Source organism: Delphinus delphis, chromosome 7, assembly GCF_949987515.2.
Source record: "Delphinus delphis chromosome 7, mDelDel1.2, whole genome shotgun sequence".
In the NCBI taxonomy this organism is placed as follows: domain Eukaryota; kingdom Metazoa; phylum Chordata; class Mammalia; order Artiodactyla; family Delphinidae; genus Delphinus; species Delphinus delphis.
In genome coordinates, this window is record NC_082689.1 from 54366755 (window position 1) to 54393988 (window position 27234).

The 27234-nt window shown below is 39.2% G+C and overlaps 1 protein-coding gene across 1 annotated transcript in view; it reads left to right on the forward strand.

The window, feature by feature from the left end:
• TTN (titin) overlaps positions 1-27234 on the forward strand; it is a 281802-nt gene that overhangs the window by 61770 nt on the left and 192798 nt on the right. Inside the window, 25 exon segments of the mRNA XM_060016520.1 lie at positions 9818-12568; positions 13360-13638; positions 15430-15993; positions 16492-16773; positions 16874-17152; positions 17571-17849; positions 17947-18225; positions 18345-18632; positions 18747-19025; positions 19118-19399; positions 19495-19773; positions 19888-20166; positions 20268-20546; positions 20664-20951; positions 21077-21355; positions 21489-21770; positions 21871-22149; positions 22271-22549; positions 22663-22941; positions 23045-23332; positions 23579-23857; positions 24090-24371; positions 25431-25709; positions 25831-26112; positions 26922-27200. Coding sequence (XP_059872503.1) covers positions 9818-12568; positions 13360-13638; positions 15430-15993; positions 16492-16773; positions 16874-17152; positions 17571-17849; positions 17947-18225; positions 18345-18632; positions 18747-19025; positions 19118-19399; positions 19495-19773; positions 19888-20166; positions 20268-20546; positions 20664-20951; positions 21077-21355; positions 21489-21770; positions 21871-22149; positions 22271-22549; positions 22663-22941; positions 23045-23332; positions 23579-23857; positions 24090-24371; positions 25431-25709; positions 25831-26112; positions 26922-27200 — 9774 coding nt within the window.

Below are 27234 nucleotides of genomic sequence, written 5' to 3' on the forward strand. Positions count from 1 at the left end.
AGAGAAGATAGATTAAAGGTTGACCTGAGGTTTACTGGCTCTCCCTTTAACAAGAAACAAGACGCGGAACAACAGGGAATCATGCGAACTATACACTTTAAGACAGTAAGTCCTGGCAGGAAAACAGATTTAATGTATGATGAAGAATATTTAGAAAGTAAATCTGACACAAGGGGATGGCTTAATGTAGGTGAAAGTTTCCTGGATGAGGAGACCAAAATGAAGTTGCAGCATTTACGGGAGGCTAGAAAAATGTTAATGGAGAAAAAGAAATTATCTTTGTTAGATATGTCATCTGAAATAAGTTCAAGAACTTTGAGAAGTGAAGACAGTGATAAAGACGTTCTGTTCTCTCGAGAGGAAATAAAAAGCGGGTCTGTATCTGATCTAGCTGACAATAGGGATAAGGTAGATAATTCAACTGAGGGTATTGTCCAAGATCCACAGGTCCTTCCTAATCTAATGGATCAAAATGTAGAATCTGGAGAACCTCCCACAAGCTTTCAAACTACTGTTGATGAGGAAATTCTCCAGACTGAAATGAGAATGAGCCAAGAGGCATTCCTAAGAGAAAGTCTATCAAGGGACCATTTATATGGTAGGATTCTAGTAAATGAGAATATCCAAGCAAGAGAACAACTTGAAAAACTTATGACCCAAACGGAAATTGTAGAGTCATCTAAAGATATCACAAATGTAAGTAAGAATGAGGAAATATATGAGACCCCTGAAAAGGTGTCTCAAGTTACTATACCATACACCAGTGAATCTTTTGGTGCAGTTGTAAATATTCAAGAAAGTGAAGCATTAGATATTGACCAAATAAGAAAAGATGATTTGAGAGAATTTCAACACTCCACTTCCACAAAAGTCGATGAATTCAAAACTGAACAGGAAGAAAAAACCACAAGATTTTTTGAAAATTCTTTCCAGAAACATCCACAACGTTGCCCACCTTCATTTCTTCAAGAAATTGAACCTCAAGAAGTTTATGAAGGTGATAGCTGTGAATTTGTGTGTCATTTTCAAGGATATCCTCAACCCATAGTGACATGGTATAACAATGATGTACCAATCCCATGTAATCGAGGCTTTATCACTCAGACTTTCAAAAACTATTCAACGTTAACCTTTTCTTCTGTCCATCCTCAAAATGAAGGTTTCATTACCTGTGTGCTGTTTAACCAATACGGAACAGTAAAAACAACTGGTGTACTTAAAGTGAAGTCAAAACAAAGGCATGATGTCGAAGCACATAGGGTCCCAGTGTTGCATGACTACACTGATGAAGAAGAGGAGCTGACATTGGTGTTTGACCAAGCAAAAGGCGTTCCTCCATCTCTGAGACAGGAAGGCCAAACAAATCTCCATATGTTAAAAGCTAACCCACCAGTTCCTCCCTCTGCAGACATAGAACTTCTTTCCTTTCCTGTAGAAATTCAGATAACGGCAGCTACTCCTACCCCAGAACAGGATAAAGAGTCAAGAGAGTTGTTTCAACTGGAGGAGTTGGAACCTAAAGCAACACCTCAAGATGAGGCTACTCGGTCACCAAAGCACAAATTTATATTTTCATCTGATATTACTAACGAGCCGCCAGAAGTGTTGCAAGAAATGCCAAAGCATGCCAGTTGTAGAGAAGGGGATTCCATAGTCCTTGAATGTTCACTGTCTGGTGAGCCTAAACCAGCTGTGACATGGTTCCACAATGGAGTCCTTTTAAAGCAGAACAAGAAGTTCCAGTTTGAAGAAGTTAATTGTAGCCACAGGTTATATATTAATGATGTTAATTCTCAAGATTCTGGAAAATATGAATGTGTTGCTGAAAACAGTTCAGGAATGGTTGAGAGTGTTTCAGATCTAACAGTGGAACCTGTCACTCACAGGGAATATAGTCAATTAGAAAATATGGGTGGAATTTATGCCAAATATTCCAAAGATCAACACATTCAGGGAGAATCTGTAAGGGCACACTTTCATGATTATCCAACCGGTCCTTTTACTCCCCAATCCAATATAAAAGAATATTCTGTAAGAGGATATTTTCAAAGCCTTGAGACAATTGAACAGATAGACCAGAAAGTCCAGGTTTCTTGCACATCTTCTAGAGAAAAACTGCCCATATTTATGCAGGGTGCTTCTACATCCATAACAATCAACAAGCCTCTCCGAGCTGAACTCATACAATGTCAGGATGAAGAGAAAGAGGAACATGTAAATGAAAAATCAAAGTTACACCAAGCAGAGGGGACTGTCTATCCATCTGTTGATGATTTCAGTGAAGTCAAAATTAGGAAAGAGGTAAGAAACGATTTGGGGAAACTTGGTGGACCAGAAAGGGAAAACGTGCAAGAATATGCCCAAAGTGACTATTTATCAAATATCCACTCTGAGAGAACTTCTGATGGTTACAATACAAAAGAATCGTCCATCATTGTATACGAAGAACCCTTTGGGGAAGGGAGATACTACCCAGGAAAAAAGGTGAGGCATAGAATCATTGCATTTGAAAAGTTACAACATATAGAAAAAGGCGTTCTAGAAAAAAGACCTACCAAGAAATCATTTGTGAATCCTCCTCAAAAGAAGCTTGATGACAAAGACTTTCCCTTAAAGCAAAGAAAATCAAGATCAAGTAACCTAAACACAAATATGCATCAGGCAGAGGAAATGCCTCCAAACACTGAACAAGATTCATCTAACATTGTAATGAATTTAAAGCTGCTTTCTTCTCAAACTCATAAGGTACTTAAAGTACAAGAGAGGGAACAACAGAAGGAAGTAGGTCTTATAGATCAATCTGCAGTTGCTGAAAGGGCTGAACATGAAGCACCTATTACATTTGACCTAAAGCAATTTCATGCTCAAATAGAAAATGCGGATGTAAAATTTCAGGAAGTTAGACTAGATAGTGACCAATCAGAAGAAGCTTATTTTCAAACCCAGCATCCTGCTTCTGAAACAACCGAGGCTGAGAGTATTGTATTTGATCTGAAGCAAATGTATTCTCATTTAGGAGACCCAGCTAAGGAGTTTCAAGAGCAAGAAACTAGGCAACAGCAGGAAACACCATATAAAGAGGAAGTTCCTAGCACTGAAACATTACAATCTGATACACAGAATACCTCTCAAAGCGCACAAAGTAACATATTTACCAATCCAGAGATTTCTTCCAGTAAGGAGTTTTTAGATAGGACTGTGAGGGAGAAAAGTGGTAGTGATGAAGATGCCTCTTATTTGGAAAAACATAAGCAGGAACAAAATTTAGAAATTTTAAATACTGATATTTCTCTTAAAACTATTTCTGAAGAGATCCATAGTGAACCGTGTGCCCTACTTTCAACCTTATCCACAGATGTAGGAAAAACTGATATTTCTGAGAAAAATGGGGATAGGAGTTACATTTCACATGTGAAAAAAGCAAGTGAGGAAAAGCTTATAGAGGTTTGTAAAAAGGAGGAGGAGCATTCTTTGGAACCAGAGTTGGAGTCATTTCAAAAGCAAGATGGAGGGACACAGGGATATACTGCTGGAATTTTGGGAGACCACATAAGAGAGGTTCAGGAAGCAGACACATGCCGCAGAAAAATTTCCCTGAGTCAACACTTTCCATTCTTAATGACTGAGGAACAACGGAATCCAAATGATCAAATAAGTGAGAAAATGGATGCTCCTGGAAAAGAAAAATGTTATGAAGAAATTCAAGTTCAGAATGAAACTTCTTTCTCCAGTACTGAAAAAGAAAATATAGAAACTTGTTTTTCTGAAAACCCTCCTAAGTTGGATGAGGCACATACAACGGAGGTAATGGAATGTGAGACCTCCCTAACACAGTACTTACTGGCTGCTGGAAAACATGAAGTCCCTGAGACTGCAGACACCAAGCACAAGGCAGATCTTGTCCACAGTGAATCAGTCACATCAATGGAGGTTGAAGAAGTAACTTTCAGCACTGTGTATGAGTACTACAACCAACAACAGGAATCACTGGGACGCCCATTTTCTCCTGAATCTGATATTTCAATTGATGTGGGAAGTACAAGCAGTGAAGCACTCTCTGAGCTAGATCAGTTTTATACCCCACCATCCTCTGTTGAACATCTTGAAACTCCAAAGTCTCCTGATTTGTATCTTACTCCTGTAGACACAGCTAAAAAATCCTCAACAAATTTAGGAGGTAAGACTATTGAAAGGACCACACCTTTAGAGGAAGCTACTGAAAGGTACTCAACACCTTCCGAAGGCAAGGTAGCAGAAAGGTGTTCTACACCCTCAGGAGAGACCCTGGAGAGATACTCCACACCTCCAGGAGACACCCTGGAGAGGTACTCCACACCTCCAGGAGAGACCCTAGAGAGATACTCCACACCTCCAGGAGACACCCTGGAGAGATATTCCACACCTCCAGGAGAGACCCTGGAGAGATACTCCACACCTCCGGGAGACACCCTGGAGAGATATTCCACACCTCCAGGAGAGACCTTAGAGAGGTATTCCACGCCCTCAGGGGAGACACTAGAGAGATATTCTAGACCTTTAGGAGGAGAAACTGTTGAAAGATATTCTGTTCCTACTGGAGGACCAAACCCCACTGCAATCTTTAAAAGGTGCCCATCAAAACTAGAAAGGGAGGACAGTCCATCAAGTGAACATTTCCACACACCTACAGAAGAGAGAAGCTCAGCTTATGAATTATGGCGTTCTGATTCCTTTGGCACGCCCAATGAAGCCATTGAACCAAAAGACAATGAAATGCCTCCATCTTTTATTGAACCTCTGACCAAAAGGAAGATCTATGAAAACACAACCTTGGGCTTCATTGTTGAAGTTGAGGGCCTTCCAGTTCCTGGTGTGAAATGGTATCGAAATAAATCTTTGCTAGAGCCAGATGAAAGAATCAAAATAGAAAGGGTGGGTAATGTGTGTTCTTTGGAAATTGCTAACATTCAAAAAGGAGAGGGAGGCGAGTACATGTGCCATGCTGTAAACATCATAGGGGAAGCAAAGAGCTTTGCACATGTAGACATTGTGCCCCCAAAAGAGAGAGCAGTGGCCCTTCCACCTCCAGTAACACATCAGCATGTCATGGAGTTCGATTTGGAAAACACTGGGTCATCAAGAACACCTTCTCCTCAAGAAATTGTCCTGGAAGTTGAATTAAGTGAAAAAGATGTTAAAGAATTTGAGAAGCAAGTGAAAATAGTCACAGTTCCTGAATTTACTCCTGATCATAAAAGCATGGTTGTGAGTCTGGATGTTCTCCCATTGAATTTAGCAGATCCAAGTATGGCTTCAAGGGAGGAAGAAGACAAAGATTTAAAAATTGACTTAGAAGTATTTGAAATGCCTCCTCGCTTTATAATGCCTATTTGTGATTTTAGAATTCCAGAAAACTCAGACGCTGTGTTCAAATGTTCAGTCATAGGCATCCCAACTCCTGAAGTGAAATGGTATAAAGAATATATGTGTATTGAGCCAGATGACGCTAAATATGTGATTAGTGAGGAGAAGGGAAGTCACACCCTTAAGATTCGCAACGTCTGTCTTTCCGATAGTGCAACGTACCGGTGCAGAGCTGTGAATTATGTAGGGGAGGCTATCTGTCGGGGATTCCTCACCATGGGAGATTCCGAAATGTTGGCTCTGCTGTCAAAGAAAAGTAAAGTGACATTGAGCAGCGTGAAGGAAGAATTAGTCTTAAGGAGCAAATATTCAGACAGCTTTTTTGAATTTCAGGTGGAGGAAGGGCCTCCCAGGTTTATCAAAGGTATTTCTGACTGTTCAGCACCGTTAGGGACAGCAGCTTATTTCCAGTGTTTAGTCCGTGGCTCTCCGAGGCCCACGGTTTACTGGTACAAAGATGGGAGATTGGTGCAAGGAACAAGGTTCAGTGCCGAGGAAAGTGGCATAGGGTTCCACAACCTGTTCATAACGAGCTTAGTGAAGGAGGACGAAGGTGAGTACAGGTGTGTAGCTACGAACAAATCGGGCATGGCTGAGGCCTGTGCAGTGCTCACCCTAATTTAAAGCTCCTCATGCAAGGTGTTAGTGTCCCCATAATGATGAGAATGGACTTGAATGCTTTCACACTTTCCAGATTATATAGTTCTAATAAATCTCCAAATACATCTACTCTATTTGAACAAATTACATTGAAAAACCCCAGGGAAAACAGTTTCTCTATGTGGAAATCTCATGTTTGTAATACATGTAAATATTCTATTATCTAAACTGTGGAATTATCACCTGTGTCAATTCTGCTGTGAATCATCAAACACTATTAAACATCTCCTTGGCTACCTAATCGTTGGTACTTCTACTTTACCCTCCTTCTACTCCATAAAGTCCTTCAGCAGAATGCATTCTCTTTTAGCAGATAAACTGTGTATGTCAAGTAAAATGTGAAATGGAAGACCATATCAGATGACCACACAGACAAATTGGTAAGGTAAAATCTCTCTGCTCTAAGTCATTTTGGAAACGATAACTCTTTTGCACCCAAATACATGCTTATTTATTCAGACTTAGAACAAACCAAGCAGCAACAGAAACTAGCTTTGCCCAATTGGTAACTAACTCTATAATCTGTTTTACCTTGCAATCTTCATATTTATTTTTAGCTCTTTAAAAAATATTTTCATTATTAATATCCCTCTTCTTAAGTGTTTTAACTCTTGCTGCTTTTGAAGGGACCAATGGCGATCTCTTGGTGGGTAGAGTTCACCTAGACATTTGCAGAATATGCAAATAAATCTTTCCACTTTTGGGACTACCTCATTTTCTCAATTTCTGAGATAGCATTAAGTGTAAAATGCAGCATTAATTTGATACTGGACTGGGGTTGGGACAAGAAACTACTATATTACATTTATATATAAATTTTAAACTGCAGTATAATTTCAGAATCTTTAATATTAGAAAAAGATGGTGGGACATCTCTAGTATTGAAGCAATATGGTAATTTGTATTTCAGATTATATACAAATAACAAGATAATTAGCTTTCCTGTCCTTTTCTCTGAATTTTATTTTTAAAACTAGAAATTAATAAGCATTCAAATTTAAGATGCATAAACATATATGTTTCTAAAGTGGCTGTTTTTGTTTTTCAAAATTATAATTATAGTAAGTTCACAAAATCCTTAACATACCTATGTGCCACTGTGAACTAAATCTTCTCATATAAGCTGTAATAAACATAAAGAAACTTAGTTTTTTCTTACCTGAAAACGAAGGGTTAGACCAAAAGACCACAGAGGTGATTGTTCAACTATGATTCTGTGTCATCCCAGTGGTAACTTTTCTTAATATAATTCGGAATACATTTCAGTTTTGCAACAGATGACAAGAGGAATAATAGAATATAGTAATTTGATTGTGAGACTTCTCTTCCTCCAACTCTGTAAATTACTCACTGTCATCTAATGGCTATTTTCTCCCCTGCATTGAGCAATTTTTACATAACATGATCATATTAAATACATTAATTTTACTTTAATTCTAAAACATTAATCATTTAATTTAAATTTAATTTTCAAGAGAATCCATATATCCAATCATGTTTATTATGCTTCTTTCATCTGTCAAATTTTTTATTCCCACAATGGGACTTCCCTAAAAGCCTTTCAAGTTAAAGAAGAAACTGGGAGAATGTGTAGGATATAGACAGACCAGTCAGGCTTACACCCCACCCACCCCACCCCCCGAAAGAACATTCGCTTTGCTTTCTTTGAGTCACCATAACTTATCAAGATAGATACACCATTGTGAAACAATCATTTCTGTTTCAACCAGTGAGCAGATAATATCTGTGATCATAATTATAGATATGATATATATCTATATACCACATCATAATATATATTATTATATATTATATATTATATGTATATAATATAATATATATAATATATATATCATATATCACATCATAAATCCCTGAAATAAAATTAATTCTATAGTTTAGGGACTTAAGGATTTATTCTACTCTGAGTCACATAATGGATGTTTAAATAAATTAGAAATTCAGGTCATGACAAACATGATAAGCACACTTTACCCAAACATTATACAGCATAACAATAGTTCAAACCTGTTCTTAAAAAAAAGAAAGAAAAGAAAAAAAAGTTTTAATGCCATACTGGATTGGCAGTAAGGGCTGAAAACTATACTTTTATGCTTATAAAAAGGTGGGCTTTATTTGATTTTGCTCATTAGAATTCTGTTAGTCTTAAATTCATTGCACTTGAGAATATTCAGAATAAAAGTGACTGAATAAAGAAAAATAAGCCTTGCCCACCCTTGGCTTACTTATTAATTGTTGTAGATAATTAAATGGAATTTTTTATTTTCTGACTCAACAGCATATAACTTAAAAGCCTGAAATATGAATTTCTCTGATGCTGGATAAAGAATTCATTGTTTTATGCATAGTAGAGTTTAAACATAATTATTAGCTACCATTACTACATGTATTTTAAACTACACCTTTCATGTTTCAGGACTCTTGAATTTCATCTGGTATCTTTCATATAGTTAATATACCATGTTTAGAAGAAAGGAAAAACAATTGAAAATATTTCAACACGTTAGTGAGTAGGGGTATTTTCGCTATACTGACATTCACTCCCTTTACAGATATTTTGGGAGTTCAAGTGAAAAGGGAAAGCTGACATGAGTGATACATTATAGATTAAATGTTAAGTGGTCACCATTAGTATGTGAAATTAATCAATGTTTTTACAGCTTACTAACTGAAATAATAATAACTGAGTTTGTATTCTACATGCTATAGGTAAGTTTTACCAGTATATTTATATAAGCCAACAGCTACTGGAGTCCTGCCTTTTACTGCTAATACATTTGAATTAAAGCATAAGACTATTCCACGTGATGCAAGTAAACTAATACAATAGTAAAACTGCTCTAGGTAAGGTAATAAAACTATTATTAACCAGAGCTGTTCTATTTACCTAAAAATTTAATGAAAAGCTAATTCCTTGTTATCAAATTACGTCTTTCATCCTGTCCATGATACTGTTTAAAGAGTATCTGTTATTCACTGTTTGTTTTCCTGTTCAATAATACTGTGTAGGTATTTCTCATGCAATAAACTATAATTAAATTTTTAATGTTGGAGTTTTCTCTCATTTCTGATTCTCCCATTTTCTTAACATAAGCCTCATTATAAAAGCTTTGTTGAAGTAATAGGGCAATTTACACAGGCAAAGGAAGGCTTGCATTTCTAGTAACTGAAAACAGTTATAAGCAGTAACTAGAACATAGATGTTTTAGTTTGAAAATAAACAGTCTTCAATTTGACAATGAAGATCACTCTTAAACTCAAGAAAATTCTATATGTAAATAACAATTCTGGATCTTTTTAGAAATTTATTTAAATGATCCTGAATTCTTTTTTAATTAATTAATATTTAGTGGAATTTTTATTTAAAAGTTGTGTTTTAAAGAAAAACATTTGGATCCTGAATTATTTGATTAGCAATATTTAGCCAGCCAGCAGTTTCTCAAACTTTAGAATTGGGACTGTATCACAAAGGAAAACTCATAAGAACATCTTTAAAATGTATAAACTCTAACACAAATGAAATGGACTGAAAGTTGCATCAGTACAGTATTTATAATCATATAATATAATAAGCTAAGGTTAAAATTTTAGAAATGTGCCTTTTGATAAATTAATCTCAAGATAATCTAATGATTTCAGGAATAAAACAGAAGGCGGCCATCAATTGGTGCATAATTCTTTGATGACTTCTTTGTTTGTTTTAGTAAAATAATAATCATTTTTCCCCATACAGAGTTTTCTAGTTCTCTTCTGTCTGCTGAGGAAGAAGGACCTCAAACCTCTAGCTCTGGCCTTCAGTTATCTAATAGAAATGAAACACTGGAACTTTTGTCTGAACCTCCAGTTCATTCAACTAAATTCGATTCCAAAAAGGAAGGCAGTGTCCCAGTTTTCATCAAAGAAGTGTCAAATGCTGAAATAAGCATAGGGGATGTGGCTAAGTTGTCTGTTACTGTCACTGGTATTCCCAAGCCTCAAATTCAGTGGTTCTTTAATGGAGTAATGTTAACCCCTTCAGCTGACTACAAATTTGTTTTTGACGGTAATGATCACAGCTTGATCATTCTGTTCACCAAATTAGAGGATGAGGGAGAGTATACATGTATTGCCAGTAATGAATATGGACAGGCAATATGTAGTGCCTATCTGAAAATAAATTCCAAAGGAGAGGGGCTCCAAGAACCAGAATCAGCAGAAGAGAAATCTCTGGAAAAGCTCGAAGGTCCTTGTCCTCCTTACTTCCTTAAGGAGTTAAAACCAATTCACTGTGCACAGGGGCTCCCTGCCATCTTTGAGTACACGGTGCTTGGAGAGCCTGCACCCACTGTTTCGTGGTTCAAGGAAAACAAGCAGCTTTGCACCAATGTTTATTACACTATCATTCATAATCCTGATGGTTCCGGGACATTCATCGTCAATGACCCTCAGAAAGAAGAGAGTGGTTTCTATGTCTGTAAAGCGGAGAATGTGTGGGGTGAATCCACCTGTACCGCAGAGCTACTCGTGCTTCTGGAAGACACACACATGACTGATGCCCCCTGTAAAGCAACGTCCACACCAGAGGCTCCTGAAGATTTTCCCCAGACGTCGTTAACGGTCCCTTCAGTTGAGGCACTTGACTCAGAGCAGGAGACTGCAGCTTTTGTAAAGGACACCATTTTGAAAGCTGCTTTAATTGCAGAAGGAAAACAGCAGCTTTCTTACGAGCATATTGTTAAAACCAGTGAACTGAGCAGTCAAGTTACTTTCATAGCTGAGCAACTGCAATCCACAGTCATGTTACAGCAGGATATGCCCACTCCTGAAAGCATCAGTGAACTTCTTTCCATCAGTGACACTATTCATGTCCAGCCTATCAAGGAACCACCTCCCAATGTACAGCTGCAGATTGTCCAGTCCCAGGACACCCTCCCCAAAGAAGATATTCTAATGTATCAAGAGCCTGAATTACAGGTGGTTCTACCAGATACTGAAAAAATCTTCCCAAGTGCCATGTCCATAGAGGAAATTAGTTCATTAACAGTTGAGTCTCTGCAAACTTTATTAGCTGAACCTGAAGGGAGTTATCCACAGTCATCAATAGAAGAAATGCCAGCCCATTCATATCCAACCTCTGTGGCTGAGGAAGTACTTTTACCAAAAGAAAAGATAGTATCCGCAGTGGACGAAGAGCAGAGAGTGATCCTTCAAGAGCAAGAGGTGCAAAATGCCCTCATCCTGAATCAGAGCTTAGCTGAGGGACACGTGGAAAGTTTCCAGGGTCCTGACATCATGATCTCCCGGGTCCCTTCAGAACACACGTGCACAGAAGGTGAAATCTTAATGGAAAGTGTGGATCAACTGGACAGTGCAAAGCAAGATTTCGCAGCCAGCGTTGAGGAAGGCAAGTCCTTAAGGTTTCCGTTGGCAGGTGAGGAAAAGCAGGTACTGCTCAAGGAAGAGCGTCTTGACAGCTTGGCAATGCCCCCGAACCAAACCACTAAGTATAAAAAAGAGCCCATGGCAATAAATGGTGTGCAGGAGGTGCAGGGAAGTGACCTGCTTTCTAAGGAAAGTTTGCTTTCTGCTATTCCTGAAGAGCAGCGGTTAAACCTGAAAACTCAGATCCGCAGGGCTTTGCAAGCAGCAGTGGCCAGCGAGCAGCTGAGTCTTTTCTCTGAATGGTTAAGAAACATTGAACAGGTAGAGGTCAAGGCCATAGACTTCACCCAAGAGCCCAACCGCATTATGTGCACCTATTTTATTACCTCAGTGAAGTCTCTAACAGAAGAATTAGCCATCACTATTGAAGGCATTGATCCTCAAATGGCTAACTTGAAAACTGAACTTAAGGAGGCTTTGTGCTCTATAATATGTGAGGAAATGAACATCTTAACAGCTGAGGAACCTGGAATTCGGAAAGGAGCCACAATAGACTTGCAGGAAGAAATGGATTCTTTTTCTGATCCACAGAAGGTTGAAGCAATCACCGAACCAGAGGTTGAATCTAAATATCTTGTCTTAAAGGAAGAGATAAGTTATTTTAAGGTGGAAAGTCAGGTCAAAGCTGTGGGTGCCACAACTGCTTCCGCTGCTGTCTCTGATGAAAAACTGGATGAGATACCAAAACCATCAGAGGAAAAAGAGAAATCCTCTGAAGGTGGTACTGAGAAGGCTCGTACAGTAGAGATACGGGAGGCTGAGGGTAGCGCACTCAGAGAGGGTGGTCCTGATGTACAGACGCCCTTGGTGGACGTGATTGCCAAGGAAGGTGACACCGTAAGCCTCGCGTCATCCATAACAAATGCCAAAGAGGTGAATTGGTATTTTGAGAGTAAACTTGTGCCTTCAGATGAAAAGTTCAAGTGTTTACAAGATCAAAATACATATATGCTAGTGATCGACAAAGTAAATAGAGAAGAACATCAAGGGGAATATACGTGTGAGGCCTTGAATGATGACGGAAAAACAGCAACTTCAGCAAAACTCACTGTAGTCAAAAGAGGTTGGATTTTAAGGATTCAGTGAATCAAGTTCTAACATTCACTGGGTTGTAATGATTTAGGTTTCCTCACTGAATTTTCACTTATCTGCCATTGCCAGAATGCAGTTTATTTAGAGTAAGAATGAAATCACAGACATAATCATGGTTATTAACTTTCCCCTTTTCCCTTACTGCCTTACTGGGTGGTATGTTATATCTACACTACTACTTATTTTTAAAATGAGACGTATTTCCATATATTTCATAATACTGATAAATGCTTTTTTAGTCTCTTTCTATATGAAAATACTTTAATGATATGTAATAAAAAGCTGTCAGTGAATACCTAGTTACCCTGAAATCACCAGTCTCATCCTTAAATTCAAAATAACCATGATTAATTGTCTATTTGTGTTTCTTGTTTCGATTATCTTTTTTGCTATTGTTTCACTTCATCACTTTATTTAGTAGATCATGTTTTTTTCACATTATTCGCAGTGTTCCTAGTCAGCATGGTATATTTAAAGAATATATCATATTGTTATGCATGTAGCCAAGAGCATCACATCAATTTAATCATTTTTTCACAATTCACTGAAAAGTAGCAATTGAATATGTTGAAAGCTGCTTGCTGTCTTCTTTTGCCTTCAGTGATCTTCCTCATTTTCCAGTCACTTGTCTTAAACTGCTGCAATCCACTTCACTAATTTCAACTGTTTCACTCCATTAACAGCAACAAAGTTTAGAAGGAAAAGAAAAATGTGGGGTACCTGAGAAGGAGGTGTGCTAATGGGCTCTGCTTCCCTTTGCAGCTGCCCCAGTGATCAGGAGGAGAATTGAGCCCCAGGAAGTAGCCCTGGGCCACCTCGCCAAATTCACCTGTGAGATCCACAGCGCTCCCAATGTCCGCTTCCAGTGGTTCAAAGCTGGCCGAGAAATCTGTGAGAGTGACAAGTGTTCTATTCGGTCTGCAAATTATGTCACCACCCTGGAAATCCTGAGAACCCAGGTTGTTGACTGTGGCGAGTACACCTGCAAAGCTTCCAACGAGTATGGCAGTGCCAGCTGCACAGCCACACTGACTGTGACAGGTAAATGCCATACACTGACACAGATGTTATTCCATTTCATATTATCGCCTATTTTACTTTTTGTAGAGGTGCAGGAGATACTTGTCCTACCAACTGGAGAGACCAGTAGCCAAGATGGTAACACAGTGGCTAGGTAGTGCAGAGCCTATGAGAGACAAGCAGTCATTGTTTACAGTCACATTTCTAAAAACAGCTAAAGAAAAAAAATTTTTATTTCAAGAGCAATGTGAAGGAATCACACAAGCAGTGGCTCCTCATAGTTTGGTTTGGGTTTTGGTTTTGTTCTGTTCTTTTTATTAAATGGTCTGGCTTGACCTCTAGCATAAAAAATTTCAGGACAGTTTGGTGCTACTAAAAAGTAAATGATGTCTGAATGTGTGTAATAATTTGGACCCAGTTAACCAATTAAGAACAGAATTACAAAATGAAAAAAGCCAAAGCATAAGACTAAAGTCAAACAAATCCTAATAAGAGACAGGGAGCTAGTACAGAACTACAAACTAGGATTCTCACCCTAAGCTTTATTACTAATTGAAAAATAAGAGTAACTACACAAATATTCTGTTCTCCATTTCCTGAGGACACACAGGATGACTGTCAAGTAGGTAACACTCATCAGGAGTTTGAATTCCCTCATTAGCAAAAAAAAAAAAAATAACTCTTTCCTACGTCTTTCTCTCACTCTTTCTTTCTCTTTTGCTTTCTTCCTACAAAGGGAAAATGTGAGTATGAACTTATGAACTATGGTTTAGGGTGAGAAGTAGCAATGACTTGTGCTGTTGACAGAAGCATGCACGAAATGCCAGGGTGAGGCTGTCCCTTTGTCTTTTTCTTTTTGAGGTATAGTTGGTTTACAGTATTACCTTGGTCATCTTTTTCAATGACAGCATGGAGGGGAAGGGTAAATGCAGCATGCATCTTTGACTTGAAAAAGCCAGGGTTTCCTGTAGCTTCCTCTCCTCTACAACTCTTTTATATCAGAAACTCCACACCCCCAGGCCCATGGTGACCCATTCAGTGGATTTCACTTTGTGATCAGAGTCTCCGTACTGCCAAGTGCATGGCATTATTCTTAATGACACTTCGGGAAACTTCTTTACCCAAAATAGGCCGGTTCAGTAATGGGACTAACACTTGAGCTTCAAATCACAAGAGGAAAGAAGAAAGAGGAGGATTTTTTTTTTTTAATCAGAAAGAGAGGTTCCTAAATGTTTGCTTCCAAATGCAGAATGGACATGGGAAATTACTGCTATAAATATTTTTACAAGTTTGGAGTGATTTAGTGGATACATTTAAAGTTGTGCCATTTAAGGATTTGCTAGTGGTCATCGACATGAGGGTTAGAGAGACTTTATAAAACTACTGAAACTTTTTATTACTTAATATCCCTACTCTTCAGAAAAGTCAAGTACGTTTTCTTTATCTTCCTCATACAGTCTTCTAATTTGCAGAATTAACGTACCAGCTGAATTGCTTATCAGATAATTCGAACAACTAATCAGCTCATAAAATGGACAAAGCTTTAGCAATAGTGAGTCAATGTTGTGAAATAAAGGAACATTTGTTCTTTCCTTTGATAGAGACATTTAAAGTGCTGTCTTGCTCCTCTATAAAAAAAACTCTCATCCCTTTCCTTTGACACATCTTTTCACCTTCATACATTACCCTACTTTGAGTAATGTCTCATGTCTATCTAAAGCTATTACTCATCTTTTTTCTTTCTTGGAATATGTAATTACAGCAAGAGCTTTGTAGGGACAAAATATAACACTGAAAACTTTTCTTTTACAGAGGCATATCCACCAGCCTTTCTCTCCAGACCTAAGTCCATAACAACTTTTGTGGGTAAGGCAGCCAAGTTCCTCTGCACAGTGACAGGGACTCCAGTGATTGAAACCATTTGGCAGAAAGACGGCGTGGCCCTCTCACCTTCCCCTAACTGCAGGATTTCAGATGCAGACAACAAACACATTTTAGAAATCTCAAATCTTACAATTCAAGATAGAGGAGTTTACTCCTGTAAGGCTTCTAACAAGTTTGGAGCCGATACTTGCCAAGCTGAGTTGGTCATAATCGACAAACCACATTTCATTAAAGAGCTAGAGCCTGTGCAATCAGCTGTCAATAAGAAGGTACACCTTGAGTGCCAAGCAGATGAAGACAGAAAAGTCACAGTTACATGGAGTAAAAATGGGCAAAAGCTCCCCCCTGGGAAAGATTATAAGATCTGTTTTGAAGATAAAATAGCATCCCTCGAGATCCCTCTGGCCAAACTAAAAGATACAGGAACGTATGTTTGCACAGCTTCCAATGAGGCTGGAAGCAGCTCCTCTTCAGCGACAGTAACTATCAGAGGTAAGAAGTGTGTGAATAATATTTCCACTCCCTTCTCTCATTTTGTGATTAAAATAATTTCATCCAAGCAGCCTCTTTGGTTTGGGGAAATCCTGGCATTGTTTGATTTTATTGTTTCAGTCTTCTTCACAATGCACTTATTCTTGTTTGTTTAAAACTGTCTGCCATTAACAAAGCTTGCTTAAAACTTCTTCTAAGAACTTCGAGTGTCTAGGCAATCCTTAACTATCTTCTTGCATAAAATTGCTCTTTGTATAAGTAGAATTTGGTTGGTTTTGTTTTTGTTTGTTTGTTTGTTTGTTTTAAACAAGAGTCTGGGAAAATGTTGGAATCATAGAAACATGGAAAGCTATTGAGTACACCACAGCCTTTTCAGAAATTTCAAGAAGACATTTTATGTGTGTTATGTGTCTCTTTGTTGTATGATGTCTACTTTTCTTTTGTGTAGTTTATGATTCAGATATCTTTTCCCTTCTCATTTTTGTTAACTTCATGTAGAGCCACCATCCTTTGTGAAGAAGGTGGATCCCTCTTATTTAATGATCCCAGGTGAATCAGCACGCCTCCACTGCAAGCTGAAAGGCTCACCTGTGATCCAGGTTACTTGGTTTAAAAATAACAAAGAACTTACTGAGAGTAACACAATCAGAATGTCTTTTGTAAATTCTGAGGCTGTCCTTGATATTACGGACGTAAAAGTTGAAGACAGTGGGAATTACTCGTGTGAAGCAGTGAATGACGTTGGCAGTGACAGCTGCAGTGCCGAAATGGTTATCAAAGGTGTGTTTACTCTGTCGTAGTCCATTGTTTTCCTGAGAAAATATTTTCTTTTCAATTGCTTGTAACACATGCTTTATACAATGCTTTCATGCTTTTGTAGAACCTCCTTCTTTCATCAAAACTCTCGAGCCTGCAGATATAGTGAGAGGAACAAATGCCCTCCTTCACTGTGAAATCTCAGGCACTGGACCATTTGAAATTCGCTGGTTCAAGGATAAGAAGCAAATTCGAAGTAGTAAAAAGTACAGGTTGTTTTCTCAGAAATCTGTCGTGTCCCTGGAGATCTTTTCGTTTAATAGCGCGGACGTTGGTGAATATGAGTGTGTGGTTGCTAATGAAGTTGGGAAGTGTGGCTGCCTTGCAACCCACTTATTAAAAGGTTAGTGCTTGAAAAACTGGTATCTCTTCAATAAATTGTCAAAATAGCTTTCTTAAACCAAGGAAGGAAAACTGGTACTTTCTTTTCTTCTCCTAATCTTTGAAAATATTTTTTTTGCCTTTGGTTTGACCTGGGACCCTGGGGGAAATCCAGTCTTTATCTTGAGACCAGTATAAATATTTAATCTCTGATAACAAAAGTGAACTACATAATAAGCGATTTTGTCAGCTGATAACCGTTTATCTTCCTTGCTTCTTTCTCTTGGATGGAATTGTAATTCCTCTTGAATTTAGTTTCTTCTTCTAATTAACCAACACTATGGAATAGATAAATGTAATCTAGATAAAGTTCTTAAATGCATATGGTGTTGAAGTGTTTGGGAATTAAGAAATTTTGGGTGCTCTCTTTCTTTAATTAGAACCACCAATCTTTGTAAAGAAAGTAGATGATTTTACTGCGCTAGCAGGACAAACGGTTACCTTACAAGCTGCTGTGAAAGGGTCAGAACCCATTTCTGTCACATGGATGAAAGGACAGAAGATCATTAAAGAAGATGGAAAAATCAAAATGAGCTTTGCCAATGGTGTTGCAGTCTTGATAATCCCTGATGTGCAGATTAGTTTTGCTGACAAATACACATGCCTGGCTGAAAATGAAGCTGGAAGCCAAACGTCTGTTGGGGAACTAATAGTTAAAGGTTCGTGTAAGAACGTTTTAACTTGGAGTTGATATTTCCTTTTGAAATGAAACCTTACTACACACTTCAGAATTCCAACTATTTAATACTCTTGTAGAACCTGCTAAAATCGTTGAGAGGGCAGAACTGATCCAGGTGACGGCAGGAGACCCAGCCACGCTGGAGTATACAGTCACGGGTACCCCAGAGCTCAAGCCCAAATGGTACAAAGACGGGAGACCTTTGATTGCCAGTAAAAAGTATCGAATAAGTTTTAAAAACAATGTTGCCCAACTCAAGTTTTATTCCGCCGAACTGCATGATAGCGGCCAATACACATTTGAGATTTCCAACGAAGTGGGCAGCAGCTCCTGTGAGACAACTTTCACTGTCTTAGGTTAGTATCTTTAGAAACCTGTGCTTCCATATTCCTCTGAAACCCAACAAACAACCAAAACTAAAATCACTGAGCACTGTTCCACATTGTTCTTTCTTCTCTTCTTGTGCTGTGAACAGATCGAGACATTGCTCCATTTTTTACCAAACCCCTACGCAACGTGGACAGTGTGGTTAGTGGGACCTGCAGGCTGGACTGCAAAATCGCTGGCTCCCTCCCCATGAGGGTGTCCTGGTTTAAGGATGGTAAAGAAATAGCTTCCTCTGACAGATACAGAATAGCATTTGTGGAAGGCACAGCCTCTCTGGAGATAAGCAGAATAGACATGAATGATGCAGGGAATTTCACCTGTCGAGCCACAAATTCCATGGGAAGCAAAGACTGCAGCGGAGCCCTGATTGTGCAAGGTTGGCTGGAAACTGTGCCTTTCATTCTTACATAGACGATGTTCAAATTAAGCCTTCTTCCCTTCAGTCGCGCCTCTTAACTCTTTGAAATTCTTTCTTATCCCCCTTCTTTAGAACCACCCAGTTTTGTAACTAAACCAGCATCAAAGGATGTTCTGCCCGGCTCGACCATCTGCCTGAAGAGCACCTTCCAAGGGTCTACCCCTCTCACAATCAGATGGTTTAAGGGTGACAAAGAGCTGGTTTCCGGTGGAAACTGCTATATCACCAAAGAAGCTTTAGAAAGTTCCCTGGAATTCTATGTAGTAAAAACCTCCGACTCAGGCACATATACCTGTAAAGTCAGCAACGTGGCTGGCGCCGTGGAGTGCAGTGCAAAGTTATTTGTAAAAGGTTTGCATAGTTTTCTTGACATCTTTGTGCCACCATTGTCAGAAGTTCTTTCCTCTTTCTCACGTTTCTGGGTGATTTCTTTCCTTCCACAGAACCTGCCACATTTGTTGAAAAGTTAGAGCCATCACAGCTGTTAAAAAAGGGAGACGCCACCCAGCTAGCCTGCAAAGTAACGGGCACCCCTCCAATTAAAATAACGTGGTTTGCAAATGACAGAGAAATTAAGGAGAGCAGCAAACACAAAATGTCTTTTGTGGAGTCCACCGCGGTTCTAACACTTAAAGATGTTGCCATTGACGACAGCGGTGAATATATGTGTGAGGCTCAAAATGAGGCTGGCAGTGACCACTGTGGTAGCATTTTAATAGTCAAAGGTTTGTGTTCACATTGCCCCTTGTGGTACCAAAGTTGTGGCCCAGGGCACAGACTCCACCCCCATTAACTCACAATAATTCCTTTTCCGCTATAGAGTCACCTTACTTTACCAAGGAATTTAAGCCCATTGAAGTGTTGAAGGAGTATGATGTCATGTTGCTGGCTGAGGTGGCAGGCACACCTCCCTTTGAGATCACTTGGTTCAAAGACAACACAACACTGCGAAGTGGTAGAAAGTATAAAACCTTCATTCAGGATCAGCTGGTTAGCCTGCAGATCCTGAGGTTTGTAGCTGCGGACGCGGGTGAATACCAGTGTCGGGTGACCAACGAGGTGGGCAGCAGTGCCTGCAGTGCCAAGGTGACCTTAAGAGGTTAGTGTCAGTTCTAATGACGGACTGGCTTTTCTGCAGTGTCAGTGATTTTATTTTTTTAAAGCCAGTTTTGCTATAGAGCTGGTATTCATTGAGAATTCATTCTTCTACTAGAACCCCCAGCTTTTGTAAAGAAAATCGAGAGCACCAGCTCCCTTAGAGGAGGTACCGCTGCCTTCCAGGCCACTCTGAAGGGCTCCTTGCCAATCACGGTGACTTGGCTGAAAGACAACGATGAAATCACTGAAGATGATAACATAAGAATGACCTTTGAGAACAATGTGGCCAGTCTGTACCTCAGTGGCATTGAAATCAAGCATGATGGGAAATATGTCTGTCAGGCCAAAAATGATGCGGGAGTACAGAGATGTTCCGCATTACTCTCAGTAAAAGGTTGGTTCAGAAAGTTTGCCATGGGTTTTAGGGGAAAATGCAGATGTAAGCCTTTCAGCAGAGCAGTTCACAACCCACACCTATCCCCTTGTTTTCTACAGAACCTGCAACAATCATTGAGGAGGCTGTGTCTATAGATGTCACCCAGAGAGACCCAGCCACTTTGCAGGTTAAATTTTCAGGGACTAAGGAGATTACAGCCAAATGGTTTAAAGATGGCCAAGAACTGACCCTGGGCCAAAAATATAAAATCAGTATCACTGACACGGTCTCTATACTGAAGATTATTTCTACAGAAAAGAGAGATAGTGGAGAATATACTTTCGAAGTCCAAAATGATGTCGGGAGGAGCAGCTGCAAGGCTAGCATTAATGTATTAGGTTGGTACAGCTTTTCTATGGAGAGAAACTGGGCATTTCTGTGCTCCTTCATCTCTTACAATTTTAGAGAAAAAAAAATTGGTAGATTGACCATTTTTTTTCTTTTTCATTGCATAGATCTTATCATACCTCCCTCATTCACCAAAAGGCTGAAGAAAATGGACAGCATTAAAGGGTCTTTTATTGACTTAGAATGTATAGTGGCTGGGTCACATCCCATGAGCATCCAGTGGTTCAAAGACGACCAAGAAATAACAGCTAGTGAAAAATACAAATTCTCTTTTCATGACAATACTGCCTTCTTGGAAATCAGTCAGCTGGAAGGTACAGATAGTGGAACCTACACTTGTTCTGCCACTAATCAGGCGGGACACAACCAGTGCAGCGGCCATCTGACAGTCAAAGGTTGGCAATTTTTATCCCCGCCTCTCAAGAACTTATTGCTCTCTCATTTCTTAATTCTTACCTTGACTGATCATTCTAAAATAAACCATTCCTTCCCCCTTTTGCTTCTTTTTCTTTCACCCCAGAACCCCCTTACTTCCTGGAAAAGCCACAGTCACAAGATGTCAATCCCAATACAAGGGTTCAATTAAAGGCGCTTGTGGGTGGCACTGCACCCATGACAATAAAATGGTTTAAAGATAACAAAGAGTTGCACTCGGGAGCAGCTCACTCAGTTTGGAAGGATGACACCTCCACCATTCTAGAGCTCTTTTCAGCCAAAGCTGCCGATTTGGGGACCTACATTTGCCAACTGAGCAACGATGTTGGCATAGCAACCAGTAAAGCCACTCTCTTTGTCAAAGGTCTGGTCTCTACATTTTCTCATTGTCTTGCTTGCCTAGATTTTCTTGGTGGGAGGGAAGAGGCTTAAGAAAACGATTCTCATTGGTCTTTGGTTTAAAAAATGTTCAATATCACGTTTTCCCCCATCTTTAGAACCTCCTCACTTCATTAAGAAGCCCAGCCCAGTCCTAGTGCTGAGGAACGGACAATCCACGACCTTTGAATGCCAGATAACAGGCACTCCTGAAATCAGAGTCTCTTGGTATCTGGACGGGAATGAAATAACAGCCATTGAGAAACATGGCATTTCCTTCACTGATGGTTTAGCCACTTTCCAAATTTCTGGTGCCAGGGTAGAACATAGTGGGACTTATGTCTGTGAAGCTCGTAACGATGCTGGCACGGCAAGCTGCAGCATTGAGTTAAAAGTGAAAGGTTCGTTACTGCATCTTCTCTCCTTTCTGGCTGTGCTGCTGGCTAGTCCTTGGGTCTTCCTTTGAGTGAGCTATTCTCTGTCTTCCTTTTGAATCTTTAGAACCTCCCACCATTATTAGGGAGCTGAAACCCGCGGAAGTAGTCAAAGATAGTGACGTGGAGCTGGAGTGTGAAGTTATGGGAACATCTCCATTTGAAGTCACTTGGCTGAAGAATAACAAGGAAATTCGAAGCAGCAAAAAGTATACGCTGACTGACAGAGTGTCAGTGTTTAATCTCAATATCAACAAGTGTGACCCCTCAGACACTGGTGAATACCAGTGCATCGTATCCAACGAAGGCGGCAGCTGTTCTTGTAGTGCTAGAGTCTCTCTGAAAGGTCAGTTAGACACACAAAGAGCAGGCTACCTGATACAAATTCTGTAATGCTCTTTAACCTTGTATGATGGGGAGGAGTTCAAATATACCTCTTCTTTTCACACTGTCTACTTTAATCACAGAGCCACCCTCGTTCACTAAGAAGATAGAAAACGTCACTACTGTCTTGAAAAGTTCTGCCACCTTTCAGAGCACTGTGGTGGGCTCTCCTCCCATTTTTATAACCTGGCTCAAGGATGATCAGATTCTGGATGAAGATGATAATGTTCACATCTCCTTTGTGAACAATGTGGCCACAGTTCAAATCAGATCTGTGGATAATGGACACAGTGGGAGGTACACGTGTCAAGCCAAGAACGAGTCAGGAGTTGAGAGGTGTTATGCTTTCCTTTTAGTACAAGGTGTGTAAGCCAATCCCTTTCAAGAGTTATTCTGTGAAGACAATTTCGCGAGCAGTTCCTTGGTTCCATGGAATTATTAATGCAACTCATCCACGGTTTCATTCTTACTACAGAACCTGCTCAGATCCTAGAGAAACCTAAGTCTGTTGATGTCACTGAAAAAGACCCCGTGACCTTGGAGTGTCTTGTGGCCGGAACACCAGAACTCATAGTGAAGTGGTTTAAAGATGGGAAACAAATGATGCCCAGTAGATATTTTTCAATGAGTTTTGAAAATAACGTGGCCAGTTTTAGGATTCAGTCAGTAATGAAGCAAGACAGCGGGGCGTATACTTTCAAGGTGGAAAATGACTTTGGAAGCAGTAGCTGTGACACCTACCTGAGAGTGCTAGGTTTGTATCTTGGCCCCAGTCAGCTTCCCTTATATATATTATTGTCCTTGGTAAACAAATGGCAACATATTAATGGATGTGTTTTGCTGTTTGCATTGGACAGATCAAAATATTCCTCCATCATTCACCAAAAAATTAAGGAAAATGGATAAAGTTCTAGGCTCTTCCATTCATATGGAGTGCAAGGTTTCTGGCTCACTTCCTATTAGTGCTCAGTGGTTTAAGGATGGAAAAGAAATAACTACAAGTGCAAAATACAGGCTCGTCTGTCATGAAAACACTGTGTCGCTGGACGTTAGTAATCTGGAATTAGAAGATACTGCGAATTACACATGCAAAGTCTCAAATGTAGCAGGGAGTGAGGCATGCAGTGGCATCTTAACTGTAAAAGGTTAGAATTTCTTTACCTCTTTCTGACCCTTTTCTGCGATTGCTTTTCAAATATAGCACTCTTTTCTGGAGTCCTTTAAAACTAAAAGTCTCCATAATTCTGTTTCTTTAGATACATATATGTTGAGTTCAAGAAATATTCAGTCATTACCTCTTTTCAGTAATGTTTTTTTATATGTCCATAAAACTGTCAAAATAACCCAACAACAAGGAACTTAATTAAATGTATTTCTCTTAAAATCTATAGAACCACCAAGTTTCCTAGTGAAACCTGGGCGACAACAAGCCATACCTGATTCTACAGTGGAATTTAAAGCTATACTAAAAGGAACACCACCGTTTAAAGTAAAGTGGTTTAAGGATGATGTGGAACTTGCCTCTGGACCTAAATATTTCATTGGCTTAGAAGGCTCAACTACCTTCTTAAATCTCTATTCAGTGGATGCTTCCAAGACTGGACAATATACTTGCCAAGTTACCAACGATGTTGGTAGCGACTCTTGTACCACAGTGTTGCTTGTGACAGGTGTGCCAGTTTGATTGTTTTGTGTTTCTGTCTGACCTGTGGCTCCTGTCCTTTCTGTAATCTTTTACAATATATGTACCCAGTCAAGAAAGTACCCTTCTTTCTAACACGGTACACGCTGTTTGCCAGGCATTGTTCATCTTTTTCTCTTTCCTATGTAGTACCTAATTGAAGTTTGTTATTTATATCTGCTCTGTTCCCTCATAAATCTCCTCTTTTCTTCACTCTCTAGAACCACCAAAGTTTGCAAAGAAACTAGAAGCAACCAAAATAGTGAAAGCAGGTGACTCAGCACGACTTGAATGCAAGATAACTGGATCCCCAGACATCAGAGTTGTGTGGTACAGAAATGAACATGAACTCCCAGCCAGTGATAAATATAGAATGGCTTTCATTGATTCAGTGGCCGTCATACAGATGAATAGTCTTGGTACTGAGGACAGTGGGGATTTCATTTGTGAGGCTCAGAACCCTGCTGGCAGCACAAGCTGCAGTACCAAGGTTATAGTAAAAGGTAGAAACCTCTTTTCTCTGTTCCTCATTACCTGAAACCCACCTTCTTCTCCCCGGGCTACCATAGCTCTTCATTCTTTTGCTGTCATTTTTAGCTTCCATTTGAGATCATAGAATATTTTCCCAAACTAGTATTATTTCCATTTTTAGATGTTTTTTCTTCTTAAGATTTGCGTACATGTAGACAATCATTCTGAGATATTTTTCTTGTTATTCCAATGTCGTAATTCTACTCACCTCAACATATTAGCCAAGCAGTTCAAATTTGATGTTTCCAAAATGCTCAAAAAAACAAAGTGGGCATTTTAAAATTAATTTTTGCCTTCAATCAACTTATAAATATATCATCATCCTCACTATAATCTTTATCATTAAAAGCAAGGAATATTTACCACATATATACAAGGTTCAAGCAATACAGATTTTAATCTTACATTTACAACAGGACAATTATGTATATTTTTCTCTCTCAAATGTCAGTTCCTATTTTTTTAAATTACATCACTATACTTTGTTGCAAATAGTACTAGTATTTTCCAGAATTTTTTTCACAAAGTCCAAGTTTGTCATATTGTAAGGCGATTATTGCAAAAACCATTTGTTGACATGGAAGACTTAGAGCACAAATGTTGTGATAACTTCCAAGTGTCCCAATTGTAATGTGTATACAAAAAATTTCATCCCTGAAGTCAGGACTCTGTACCTCATGCAAATCATATTGATTCTTACACTTGGGTTTGGGGGTTTGTTTGGTTATTGTTTTGTTTTGCTTTACAGTTTTGTGCATCAATCTTTATAGTCCCAGAAAAAGTAGTAAGGTGGAGTAGACAGAATGTTGAACTGCTCAGTAAGGTCACCTGAGGTCTAGCCCACGTTCTCGGCCAGTGAAGCAGAGTGATTTTGTAAAGGCTGATGGCTTCTCTGAAGCTGTTACTGCTAAAGTGATAGTGCTAGACCTATTATAGTATCTTGACTCATTCTTCCAATTTAAAAACAAAGAAATAAAAATATTCTATGAAGTTAAGTAGCCCAGTTCATGAGGAATTCTTGTTTTTTACAGAACCACCTGTTTTTAGCAGCTTCCCTCCTGTGGTAGAAACCCTTAAAAATGCTGAAGTTAGTCTTGAATGTGAACTTTTGGGAACACCACCATTTGAGGTGGTTTGGTACAAAGATAAGCGACAACTCCGAAGTAGCAAGAAATACAAGATCGCATCCAAAAATTTCCATGCAAGTATTCACATTCTCAGTGTCAGCCCTTCAGATATTGGTGAATACCACTGCAAAGTACAGAATGAAGTAGGAAGTGATACCTGCATTTGTACTGTAAAATTAAAAGGTATGCATTATTTCCTACTCATGGCAGAAATGGCAGGAACGTGCAAAATGCTTATTTGTTTTCTCTCTTCCATTATCTCGACAATCTTTCCAACAATCTCCATCCATCTTTCCCTCTTCAGAACCACCAAGATTTGTCTCCAAACTGAACAGCCTCACGGTTGTAGCTGGTGAGCCCGCTGAGTTACAAGCATCTATAGAAGGCACCCAGCCTATTTCTGTCCAGTGGCTTAAAGAAAAGGAAGAAGTGATTAGAGAAAGTGAAAACATCAGAATTACATTTGTGGGAAATGTTGCAACTCTGCAGTTTGCAAAAGCAGAGCCAGCTAATGCTGGGAAGTATATCTGCCAAATCAAGAATGACGGTGGAATGAGGGAGAACATGGCCACGTTGACTGTTTTAGGTTGGTACAGTATGGTGCGATAGTTCCTTGATACAAGGAGGTGCCAAACGCCGAGATGACTTACTAAGAGATACTGGTAGAGTCTCCTGTTTTGAATTTCTAGAACTATGTCAGTCGTCACCCATTTCAAAGGTTTACGGGAAAGGACCTTTCAAACACTCTTTTCTGTGTCTGTGAGCCTAACAAAAATGAGCCGTCTCTTATTATTTTCTTGATGGGTTAGGAGATGTAATCATGACTATCTTTTGTTGAAGAATGAAAAAATTGGGAGCCCAGCATATGCCACAAGGAAATTTTTTCTGAAAGTAATAGTTGTTAAAGCTGACAAGAACTCCAAAGATCAAAGTTTGATAGGAACGACTGCACTTTCATCTTTGGGCATGTTCATTTTCAATTTTGCCATTGTTTGGATAACAACTTTCAAAAAACTGTCTTTACCACCTTAAAGTAGAATAGAAATACTGAGTAATTCATAACAACATGTAGGCTTTGTTCTAGAGAGGGTCAAGTGCAAATCAGTATATATCAACATTAATTTGTACATTGAATTGTTTTGGAAGTCAACTAATGCACCAACATATTTCTTAATAATAACTCATATAATTTCATGACAGTGTGTAATTATGGAATCACATTTTAAGGTCTAGAGAAAGAGAGAGAGAGAGAGAGAGAGAGAGAGTGAGAGAGAGAGAGAGAGAGAGGGAGCCCTAAGATATCCATATCATTGGAAGAAACTGTTAATGAATTTGATAGTAGAAACAAGGTAAAGGTAACAGGCTTTGACAGATGGCTATCACATTTTATTTCAGAGCCTGCGGTCATTGTCGAGAAGGCAAGTTCGATGACAGTGACTGCAGGAGAAACGTGCACTCTGGAGTGTAAGGTGGCTGGCACTCCTGAACTCTCAGTCGAATGGTACAAGGATGGAAAGCTGTTGACCAGCAGTCAAAAACACAAATTTAGCTTCTACAACAAAATCTCTTCCTTAAAGATTCTCTCCGTTGAAAAGCAAGATGCAGGCACATACACTTTCCAGGTTCAAAATAATGTCGGAAAAAGCAGCTGCACGGCTGTGGTTGATGTTTCAGGTTAGTTCGGTTATGTTCTTCCCATTGCTTAAGC